General features: G+C 37.8%; 2 protein-coding genes across 6 annotated transcripts in view; one reads left to right on the plus strand and one right to left on the minus strand.

Moving 5' to 3' along the window:
* Positions 1–3,890: 3,890 nt before the first annotated feature.
* Positions 3,891–10,532, minus strand: pigp (phosphatidylinositol glycan anchor biosynthesis, class P). 3 transcript variants are annotated; one of them, XM_063014615.1, is made up of 4 exons: positions 10,298–10,532; positions 8,305–8,377; positions 7,509–7,627; positions 3,891–4,479 (listed from the first exon to the last, which is right to left on the minus strand). In XM_063014615.1, exons 1-4 carry the CDS (start codon positions 10,449–10,451, stop codon positions 4,370–4,372), a joined length of 456 nt encoding a protein of 151 aa, XP_062870685.1. In that variant the 5' UTR covers positions 10,452–10,532; the 3' UTR covers positions 3,891–4,369. The 3 variants fall into 3 exon arrangements, with proteins under 3 accessions (XP_062870685.1, XP_062870686.1, XP_062870687.1); XM_063014616.1 differs by lacking the exon at positions 10,298–10,532 and adding an exon at positions 8,770–8,948; XM_063014617.1 differs by lacking the exon at positions 10,298–10,532 and adding an exon at positions 8,736–8,891.
* Positions 10,472–12,090, plus strand: part of ttc3 (tetratricopeptide repeat domain 3) — a 42,649-nt gene continuing 41,030 nt past the window's right edge. For all 3 annotated transcript variants that reach the window (XR_010015314.1, XM_063014612.1, XM_063014611.1), the window contains exon 1: positions 10,472–10,567. Coding sequence is in view for 2 of the 3 variants with exons in the window: in XM_063014612.1 (XP_062870682.1) it covers positions 10,560–10,567 (8 nt within the window). In the remaining variant the exon portion in view is untranslated. The remainder of the gene's footprint in view (positions 10,568–12,090) is intronic.

Consider the following 12,090-nt stretch of genomic DNA (forward strand, 5'->3'; position numbering starts at 1 on the left):
CAGAATCTGTTACACTATATGACCAAAAGTATTTGCACACCTTGTTGGACGTCCTATTTCACAAACAAATGGTATTAAAATAAAGTGACTTCTGTGTGATCTTTTCAGCTTGGATAACAAGTCTTTTAAGTCTGTCTGTGGGAATTTGTGCCCGTTCCGTCAAAAGAGCATTTGTATGACTAGGCACTGATTGCTGTTCCAGTTTAGTTCAAATCATATAAGTTCCTTTATATAATTGACACACAAATTAAGAGGTGTTCCAGTACTTTGCCTTGTTGTCTTTTAAGTGATTAATTGATTTTGAAATGATTAATAAACTTCTTTTGTAGGCTTTTAAATGTGTAAAGGACAAACAAGTTACAATATTTTTAAATGACATTTTAATTATGTCTAAAACTAAATAGAAAAAGAAATATCACCTTACACGTTACCTCTTACAAAACAGCTTATTTAGCTTATAAACTGTATTATTACACTATAATATTATAAACAACTATTTTATTATACATATTACACTGTACTGTTATTAGATCCTTACACTATAGTATACACAATAAATGATAATAGCACTTTAGAACGTGTCTAATAGGAAAGCAATAATAGCATCGTGTAGCTTAAAAATTGGGTTCTTACCTCACTGGGTGGTTAAAGCCCTGCATGTCCTTAGACACCTGTCTGTTGGATTCAGTAGCTTTCTATATTAAAAACAAAAGCATTTTATCACAGATTAAACAAAGTCCCAGTACCATAGGTTACAAAATGATTTTGAGCAAGATAAAGGAAGAGAAAGTTTCACTTTTCTATCTTTTACAGAAGGAGTCCAGGGTCTCCATATTTCACATCTGTAAATACAAACATATGTTAATCAATACAAGGTGAAACCAAACTCACAAAACATGATGAAACATAAAAAGGAACATGGGCGTACCCAGTTATCTGTGGTACAGATGGTGCCGGGTCCCATCTGTGGACCTGTGTGAGATGTGCAGAGATGTTGGCATCGACACAGTGAGGGAGCATGCTGACCGCTGCACGACTGACTGCTGTCAAGGGCTGAAGTGTACCTGAGGCCAGGAGCTCACCTGAGTTTAAGGAGGTGCACTCAGGACCGGGGGCGTGGCCAGTGACGTCATCCTGTTTGACTAGGGTGAGACATAACAGCCAGACTGAGGGGATTTTTTTATTGATTTGATGGATAGATGCCCAGTCAGTGGTAAAAAAAAAAGTTAAATTAAATTTTTACATAAAAATGGCTCATTATTCAAATGAAAAAGAAGTCTGGGTGCTTAGACAATAGGATTTAAAGTCTTTATAGTCTTTTGCATGCCAGGTTTTCTCTTTCAAAATCAGTGCTTGACCTCACAAATGCTCATTTGACCTAAAGTTTCTACACACATGCTCCATAATTTTCTAAAAAGCTTTTTTAAATGAGTGAAAGGCCAAATCAATATTAATAGTTTTAAAATAGAATCAAAAAGGTCATGTTTAATGGTCCACACAGCTATATACATACATATAGTGTGTATATATTTTTTAATCCTTGTATGGTAAAACCTTGTCTGTTTTCATTTAAATACAAGTCAAAATGTTTTTTCGTTTTATTTGCATTTTCTGGAGATGAGGTCTGTACATGCCTTGTAAGCTATAGTGCATCACCATTCTGGAAGTGTCTATGCAACTGGTTGTGTTATCTAATAAATATTTAGAGAGAAACAAGTCAATTAATGCCTGGTCTCTATAGTACTACACAGCAAATGTATGCATAATTAATGTCAGATGGAGATAAAGCACCAATGAGCATATTCTGTATAATGCAAATAAAGAAATACAATCACAAACAGCTGTAGACTGAACTGAAGTCATTAATGTCAAACACATGGACAATTTAGTATCTCCAATTCACCTCACTCGCACATCTTTAGACTGTGGGAGGAAACGGGAGCTCCCGGAGGAAACCCACACATACACGAGGAGAACATGCAAACTCCACACAGAAAGGACCTGGATCGCTCCACCTGGGAATCAAACCCAGGACCCTCTTGCTGTGAGGTGACAGTGCTACCCACCCATGTGGGATTTTAAAGCAACATGAGGTAACTAACAGTGCTTTAAAAAGGTCAAAAACGGGAAGAACATTATAACCGAAACGTGAGTAGTGCCACCCTTTGAGGGATTAACAAAGGTGGGTATCAAAGTCGGTAGTCCACATTTCAGATCCTTCCACTCATGCTTAGTTATTAAAAAGCAGAAACAGTTTATAATAACAATTAACAATTATGTGGCCCCTTTTTTATTTATTTGATAAAGGTCTTAATCCAAATAAGGTATCTGTACTGTGTCTATAGCACTTAACTAAACAAATAAATACCAAATTATTAAACACATGATGTGCACATACATTTGCTAGATTTCTTTCTGTGAGTTCAGACAAACCACTCTAGTCTTTATTTTCCATCCAGTTGAAATGAAGGAAACTTGTCACTGCAGAAACACACTCTTCTTTCCTAGATTTTTGAGACTTTTATTTCTATGGCTATATAAAGTCTACTGACAGACATAAAACCCTTTCATTTAAGTGGACTGGGGCTGAAGGGCCGAGCAGAAGGTAATTGCTGGGGTTAAACAGTGGCCAGCCATTCGACACCAGCTCTGTTTGTTTATGACGGGTTATCTGTAGTGGCGGCGGCCGCCGACCCCTCACCTGTCTGCAGGAGAGACGAGGACAGGGTGGCAGGACAGGGTGGACAGGTAAGGGCAGGAGAGGTGAGCAGCCTGATTGAGTAGCCTCTGTGAAGTCCTGAAGATGGACAGATAGCCAGATGACCATTTCACTTCTCGTCTGTTGGGTTCAGGAGGTGAAATGGTCAGTGTAAAGCCTAACATTCACTATCCAGTCGAATGCCCAGTCAGAACATGGATAATAATATAGAAATGTCAAAATATGTGTTCTTTATATAAACACAACAGATGTAAAGATATAAAGATAAACAACTGTTTTTAAATAAATGTAATTAAAAGTTTGTCACACATTTAGTGCCATGATTGTTTAGTACATTTAAAATTTAATTCATGGGTCAAAGACATAAAGAATTTATCTATCTATTTATCTAATATAGCTATGTGACAACTCTGCATCCATGAGTCTTAGTTGCCCAACAACCTGTCAGTGTCTCATGGCTCATCCTTTCTTTAACCCTTGCTGTTTCGGAGAGATTTAATGCCAGACTTTAACATGTGTACTATGATTAACCAGTTGGCAGTTCACAAACATTGGTCATCCAATCTGACAAAGCTTGAGAGGATCGGCAATGAAGAATGGGATAAATTGCCTAAATCTAGGTGTGCTGAGCTTGTAGAGACGTATCTAAGTAGACTTGCAGCTGTAAACATATATTGTTTCATATAACATATAAGTTGTATCTTTCTTAACATCCCATCATGGCCTTAATTTACCATAAGATAATGCCCACCTTCAGCAAAACGAAGCTCCATGTCACAAAGTACACAGTATATAAAACTGGTTCCATAACATGACAACAAGTTCAGTGTACTTCAATGGTCTTACCAGTCTCTTGATCTGAATTTAATTAAGCACTTTTGGAAGGTGGTTGAATAGGAGACTGAAGGCATGAAGGTGTGGATGAGAAATTTGCAGCTACTCTGTAATCATGTCAACACTGTCATGGGGGTTGGGGGGATTGGGTGTGTGACATGGGGGAGGGGGGTTATCAAGTACTGGTATGGCATTCCTAAAAATGACCAGTGAGTGTATAGAATAATGTTAATATGTTAATGGTAATAAAAATTGAATCCTTATTATCCTTATAGTATTTCAGATAATCCATGTAGAAATGAGGCTTTACCAAGTACACACACATGCTGAAAAATGATTTGTGTATAATAAACTTTATTTAAATTTTTATTCCAATATATAAAGAGAATACCAAAGATCCAGAAGAAACTTTTAAGCAAGTGTCCATAGCACTCACAAACACCCATATACAGCTCCAAGACCTCTCTCTCGAGCTCAAGCAGACTGTAAAGTCCTTCATAATAGTCTGTGAGGTAACAGTCTTTCTATCTGCATATACCTTTCATCACTTTTCCCCACCGCTCAGCCCTTAAAGGCTCGTGTGTTTACCATACCCTGAGCTCTGGGTTCACCTTAAAGTCAAATGTCTGCCCTGTCGCAGGTGAGTGATGGAATAGGTGCGCCTAAAACCTCGGCAAACTCCAAAAGCCCAGACTGATGACAACCAAACCTGGATGATCACCATCTATATGGATCAATGCAGATCAGAAATTTGAAGACATGACGCATCATGCGAGGGACGTGGCACCTCGGACTCAGTGCCCGGGGTCCTCGAGTTCAGTCTGAGAGGAAGAAGTGATGATTGACTTCACTTATAGAGAGATCTCGCAGTCGAGGTATGGCTCCTTTCTGCTCACTGTCGACAACCTGGTTCTTAGCGTAGTGATCTAGGTGAGAAAAGCAGAAAATATGATAGATGGTTCAAAAGTATTTGGACAGCCAAAAGCTGTGAAAGCTGTGCAACAACCACAGTACAACGTGACACTAAATATTCACTTCTAAATAAATCTTAAAATTTGTAATTTTGTTCTACTAAAACTGTAATAATTATAATAATAATGAATGAAAGATGGTGTTAAGTATTACTAATACTATTGTCAAGGACTAGTTTATTTTGAGTGGCTAACCAGTAGTAGCTGAATAATGCACACACGTGGTCTGCTAGACTTGGCTGTTGGCTGTTGCTTGTGGCCCAGCTCAGACTGAAGAGCACTGATTTAGACATTATGGAAGGTAATGAAATTGTGGACACTTAAAGTTGCTGAGGGATTATTTAAATAATATTAAAACAATATTTAAATACCACCCCCCCCCCCACACACACAAACCTCCAAATGAAAGCAGAAAAGGTCACATAAGGTGCTTGAAAAACACTAAATCCTAAGCAGTAAAGAACTTGACTAGCGTTTCACTTGAACATGTCTGAGACAGATTTCACCAGCAACCCCTCCTTGAGATTCTTTTCAGAGCTGTGATTCATGCAATGCTTTTTATTCTTGTTAGTTTATTGACCTCTGGTATATTTACATTCTGAAAATGTTCTATAATATTATCATGTAACGTAGAAAAAAAATCATCAATTCTACAGAGAACCAAATTCCATTTGGTTTCATTTAAAAACCAGGAAAGAAATCTAGTCATAAATTCTACCGAAAATTTAATGTTCATGAGCATAAGTGAGGATTACTTGCATACTGCATCAACAGTCTATATATTTATAGGTTCTTGTAGTCTTGTAGTAGATTAATGTACTTTCACTTTTGTTTGTGATATGTTGTGTCTTTCTTGTACTTTTTTGTAGCCCAAAGTACTAGAGACAAGAGCAAAACGTGCATTACATTAGTATCTGCTGAACATATACAAGCAAATGCCTTTCAGAAATTTTAATGATAATTGGTAAACGACACTGCAAGCTCTAGATTAAAATGCAACAGCACTGCTCAGTATTTTTATTCTGAAGGACACAATCCTTTACAGTGCCTGTTAATTAGTCAGGCTGCATGTGTTTTACATGTGTTCTATATGCACAAAGCCCTAGTTAACTAGGACCTTTGTGTTAAATGCAGTAGATCTATCCATGGAAATTCACTCTGCAGGTGTTAGGCACACCCAGAGCCGTAGATAGAGAGAGTTGCGACACTCCTTGATCTCGCCGCTACGCGGTCACGTGGTTCATGTAACCCTCAATAGTTCCAAACAAACCCGGCGCTGTCATGTTCTCACATGGGACAGGCAGCAGTAAATGAAATATTAAACGGCAAATAATAAACATTTGTACAATTTCTGGGTATTTTCAACTGCGTTTACATTTACTGCATCTGCTTTAATGTCAATTTGGTATATAAAGTGAAAGATTGATGTTTATAATGACTTGTTAATAGGTCGTTCTTGTTAACACACAGTACATTACATTAGCATACATTACATAATGCCATATCATTAAGTAGTAGAGACAATATACAGTACAGACATTAAAGTTTTTTATGTTTTGTTTTTTGCATAAACTAATCTCCCTTCACTTTCCTGAGGATTCATAATAATAATCATTTTGGCTAAACACTAAGTCATGTGCTGGATTCATAAGGTTTACCTGCACTGAATGAACAGATTGATAAACACATTATCGTACCAAAAACATTACAGTGCAGGTACATGAAAAATCATTCATTCATGTCTTATTTCATGAGTGATTAATCATTGATTCCTACATGTAATACATTAATGAATTCATTATGAATATGCACTAGTTCATTTTGTCTAATGTAAGTGGTGGACAAGGTAGACAAACCATGTACGTAGTTGAGTTAAAGTAGAAATATCCAAGGTAACATATTACTCCAGTAAAAGTAGTAGTAAAAGTAAAAATACTCTTTACCTCCACTAAAGTACTAAACTAAATTTACCTTCAAATGTACTTAAGTATGAAAGTAAAAGTATAATGATTTATTGTGGTTCTAATGTTTTATGATCATTTCTGTAACAAGACTCTTGATTAATCAACTCATTTTAGGTGAAAAGACTCGTGTGTCATTAATTTAGCTTAACTGACTAAGCTAAATTCAGTTATACCTATTAATTAAGATAAACATGTAACATTTAGTGCTAAGCAAATGCTAAACAATAACAGTATTAAGTATATTAATGACATTAAATTCATAATTTTTTTAAAACATACAGCTAAAAATGTTTGATAAGTAGTGGAAATGAATGTGGCTCTATGGGATGTTTGGAACTATACAGAGCTCCACAACCCGGAAGCTGCGCAGAAAAAATGTCCCGCCCCCGTTACAACGGTTCCCTATGGGAGTGTCGCCACTCTGTTCTCTCTACCGCTCTGGGCACACCTAAACACTACTGTGGGCACAGGCTCACCATATTGATGACGTTGACTGGTTTGAATTGGTTTTTCTGTTGCCACATGAAGACAGTATGGTTGGGGACAGTAAGTAAACAGGTAGAGTCATGCTAGTGGAGAATGGAGTATGATAAGTGCTTTCTTGGTACATCAGCACCCCCTATTAACCAAACACTGTTTAAATGCCACAGCCTAGTTAAACATTGGTGTTGACCATGTAGATCCCTATTTGGCCACAATTTACCATTTCACATTGAATACTTCATTTATGGGCACAACAATAAGTTTTGTGTTTATGAGACTTTCCAGTCTCCAGATCTGAATCCAACTGAGCACCTTTGGATTATGGTTGAACAAAGTCCACAACGACTATCAAGATGGACCAAAACCTCAAAGGAGTGTTTTCAAGACATTAGTGTGGTGTAAATGTAAATAATTGAATAGCACCCACCATAAAACTAGACAGCTAATGGCAAGTTCTATAATAATTTATGACAAAAGACCTAAATTAATATAGTGATGCTGAAATAAAAATGAACCAATGAACGAATGATCTCTCACCTGTGACGTTGTCCACTGAACACAGAGGAGTCGTGTTTATCATATTGACTCCAAACAGCACCACAAAACTTACAGTTAAAGCCACCAGCAGATAAATCGGTAAGGCGAGAGCCCAATACCTGAAAGAAGTAAACTTATATATACATTACATTTTTAACATTTGTTATATTTGGTCTAAATTGCAATTGTTTTATGAAGGGAACAATTGATCGTCACAGTATAACAGCAAGTTAATTCAACTTTTGGGATCAATCTGTCCAGTTAGGAAGCATAACCAGTTGTAAATCAATTTCACCAGTCACTGGAAAGGCAACAGCAAGACAACCACCAAAAAGGCAGAGAATATATTCCATGTATTCCAGTAAAATATGTAATATTATTTGTCACATGAAGTTTTGTGCTCGTTAGAACAGTTAGAATATAGTGAACAACATCATGATAGCTAACAATGTATTTATTATTTATTCTACCATGTTGATGTAAGAACCCATAACCTTTTTATTTCTTTCAGCTGCTCCCTATCACACTTGCACAGTTTTACACCCTTCCTGATGCAACACTCGTATTGCTATCTGGGCTTGGGACTGGCAGTGAGAGCGGACCGATAAGTGGACCACCCAGTGGCTATGCTGTTTCGGCCATGCAGTTGCCTGACCGGTCGATAGCGCTGCTAAGATTCGAACCCTGAATCCCCATATCTCAGCAGGACTTAACATAACCAATCCATAACCAATGATCAGAACATATTACATACAGATATTGCTTATTCTAGACTATAAAATAATAAAATACATACTTTTGAGGCCAGTAGGTCAATCCAACAGAGTGGAGCCAGCTCTCAGGAACAAATGCCCACACTAAATACAGCACTGAGTAAAAAAAAAAAACAAGCAGGCTAAATCATTTATAAAATTACAGTCACTATGTATTTTGAAACTCTTGTAGTAAAATATAATATAGTAAAAAATATGCAAGGAAGAAACAGTGAGTTCAAAATGAACAGATAAACAGACGTTGTACGGATCTCTGTTAACTCCAACAGTGTTCCGTGCAAAGACATACTCTGTAAATACTGGCTTTAGTTTTTATTTTGATGGTTTAAAATTAAACAAATATGGGCTTAAAATACAGATTAAACATTATCCTAGCGAAACAAATTATTAGTAAGCGTCGGAATCGAAGCACTCTTAGTCTAACTGCAAAATAAACATGAAGTGTACGGAATACCGTGATTGTACTTCAATAAGAAGTTGACACGTACAGAAGGCAAACTGAGATCCGAGGAAAAGAACAAATCCATAGATTGCTCTCTCAGGCAGAGGAGACGGAGAGTTTTCCACCATCATTAATCTAATCTAATAATCAGATTCACAGCAGCTCATAATCACCAATATCATCCAACTAATGCTACAAGTCACTGATATATAATCTAAGAACTGACAGCTATAGACTCTGCAGTATGTCAACATGCAAACCTCTTCCTGCTCTCAACAATCTGCATTTACTGGTTTTACCAGCCTCCCAGTGCTGCTCACTGCCATCTACTGATCACATCCAGCTAGAACCTTGAGAAGCTTCCAGTCAACATCCATTCCATCCCATAACAGTACAGTCTTATTTCTTTATTAGCATTTTTACATCATGTTTTCCACTTTTGGTTCCATTCATGACAGGACAGGTAGTTACAGCTTACACAAGATTCATCAGTATTTTGTATCTCTAGTTCATCTCACTTACACGTCTTTGGACTGTCGGAGGAAACCGGAGCTCCCGGAGGAAACCCACGCAGACACTGGGAGAACATGCAAACTTAACAGAGAAAGGAACCAGGACCTTCTCGCTGTGAGACAACCCAAATCTTATAAGACACCAACACAGAGTGCACACAATCCACACTGCTCTACAACCAAATATTAATATCAATCAGATCATCAACAAGATTGTTTTGTTGGTTATTTTGGCTGACCAACTTTGTATTTATAAATAGAATATGATGTCTGCAACACACATAAAAACTTGGGACAGGGGTGGATGGCAAAATAACATAATAAAGAAAGGAAGAAACGTTTATAGAATATTTAAGTTATAACATTTTGAAACTGGTGAAAGGCCATAGGGACCGGAATTTCCTTCTCTGCCTTTGGTCACAATGTGTGTAAAGCTTTGCATCCTTATACCACGTCCATCCATGTGGATTTCCACAGGGCCACAGTCTCCCCGTGTCTGTGAGGGTTTCCTCTGGGTGCTCCGGTTTCCTCTTACAGTCCAAATACATGCAGCCAGGTTAATTGGAAGTACTATTTATCTATTTATTAGGATTTTAATGTCACGCTTACACACTTTTGGTCACAACTAGGGCAGTTGTAGCCTAGCGGTTAAGGTACTGGACTAGTAATCAGAAGGTCGCTGGTTAAAGCCCCATCACTGCCAGGTTGCTGCGGTTGGGCCCTTGAGCAAGGCTCCTAACCCTCAATTGCTCAGACTGTATACTGTCACACTACTGTAAGTTGCTTTGGATAAAAGCGTCTGCTAAATGATGAAAATGTAAATGTAATCCATCACAAAATCAGTTCAGGTTTTTAATGTCAGGCACAGTCATGGACAATTTTGTATCTCCAGTTCACCTCACTTGCATGTATTTGTGCTGTCGGAGAAAACCGGAGCTCCCGAAGGAAACCCACACAGATACAGGGACTGGAGATACTAAACTATCCCTAAGTATGAATGTGTTTGTGTGCTTTGTGTGTCAATGATAGACTGTCTGTCTGTCTATCTGGGGTGTTTCTTACCTTTTTCCCCAGTGAATCGGACCCACAGCGACCCTGAACGGGATAAAGAGGTGGTTAAACAGACAATACATGAATGACTGGATGATTTCTGGCTGTTTCTTGTGTCCCTGGGTGTGGGTGAGGACAGAAGACCCACAGCAGAGGGCGATCTCATCCAGCCTGGTGTTTATGTTCAAAAGTTTGCTCATGGTTCTGTGACGCGGCCACCGACGTGGATTTACATCCCTAACAGTACAGCAGCAGCTCCTCACCCTGAAGAACAATGGACAGGTTTGTATTTCGTCTTTAGATCCACTGCACGTCTTTATTCGCTTTATAACAGCTCGTTTTTAACGCGTCCATCCGCCACACTGAAGTGCGAGTCCTGCAGATAAACAATAGGGCCGCACTGTTCTCCTAACCGAGCTCAGATCTCAGCGTTTCTTCTCCTCGATTCTTCATCTGGATGTTCTGCCTTGATGGATGGCTTTAAAACCATTTATGCGACTCAGTGCAGTTTAATTTCACCTTAAACAGGAGAGAAATCTGACTGTAGTGCTGCGGAGACACATTTCCATAAAGTGAACAGGAAGTGATTCGTTCCCCCAGGCTGGTGTAAACATGAGACTGTACCATGCTTACTTTACGTGGACGTTTAGGTGACAAAAATAGTCATTTTGTGTTGATTTGAAGACATTTAAGTGCGTCTGGTATGTATCCTGGTGTTTTGCTTTGCTAGAAGATCTTTAAAATGATTAAAACCAGACGGAAGTACTTTTAATGGTTCGGATTTACAACAATAACAGTGCTGCGCATCATTGTTCTTTTACATCTGTTCTGCTTTGTTTTGGATGGTTTCCCTTATTTTCGTGTTATTTATCATTTAAAAGCATTTTATTTTGATCAGAATTAGGTCATTTGATCATATTGAAGTATATATTTGAGGTTAAATAGTATAGGAAGGTTCATATCAGTGTTGGACTTTAAAAACATCACTGTGTTCTTTCTGTACCTGAATTAGTTCTTCTATCAGTTATATTTCATTTGACTTTGATAAAAATAGCACATCTTTATCTTTACATTATGATATGTATCTTGTGATGATATGTATGGATCTGCTGCTTTTGAAATCCACCACCAAGCTCTTCTTGGTCCCTTGACCACAATTTAAAATTGGCTTTTAGTCTGGTAGTGTAGGATTGAGATCAGGTCAGCTTAATTTTACCTTGATTTAGATTTCCAGAATCGATATTGTTGGGTCTTTGGTGTATTTTGGGATAATTTGTCTTCTTCACTACTTCCCATACCAGAAGCCAGACAGCCCCAGAGCACTGGCCATTGTAACCAATATATATATATTTAGTTCATATGACCAGACCAGAACCAGCCCTCAAATTAATAATCAGAAAGAAATGTTAGTTCTGCTTTTATGGGCTGGTTTTGGAGTAGGGTCTTTCTTGCATAGCGGTCTCAAAGCCTATTGTGTGGGTAATGGACACCTCTGCCAATATTTTAACTTTAGCATTCATTAATGTGTCTACATTTAATTAGATGTGGAATTGGTATTGTTCTTGTAAATATCCTTTTGGTCTAAAAAGCGTGTTTGATTCAAAATTAGGATACCTGCAGACACCCAGTCAAACAAGTCCAGCTAGTTAGGTCATAAGGTTTAAAATCTCTCCCACCACACCTATTCGAACAGGATTTGGGTCATCAAATTATCCATTATTCAATTATCCTTTACATCTACCTGATACCTACAAAAAAATCCACCTGGCTACCTCACACAACATGTAATATCATCTGAGTAACAA

Source organism: Trichomycterus rosablanca, chromosome 18, assembly GCF_030014385.1.
Source record: "Trichomycterus rosablanca isolate fTriRos1 chromosome 18, fTriRos1.hap1, whole genome shotgun sequence".
Lineage (NCBI taxonomy): Eukaryota > Metazoa > Chordata > Actinopteri > Siluriformes > Trichomycteridae > Trichomycterus > Trichomycterus rosablanca.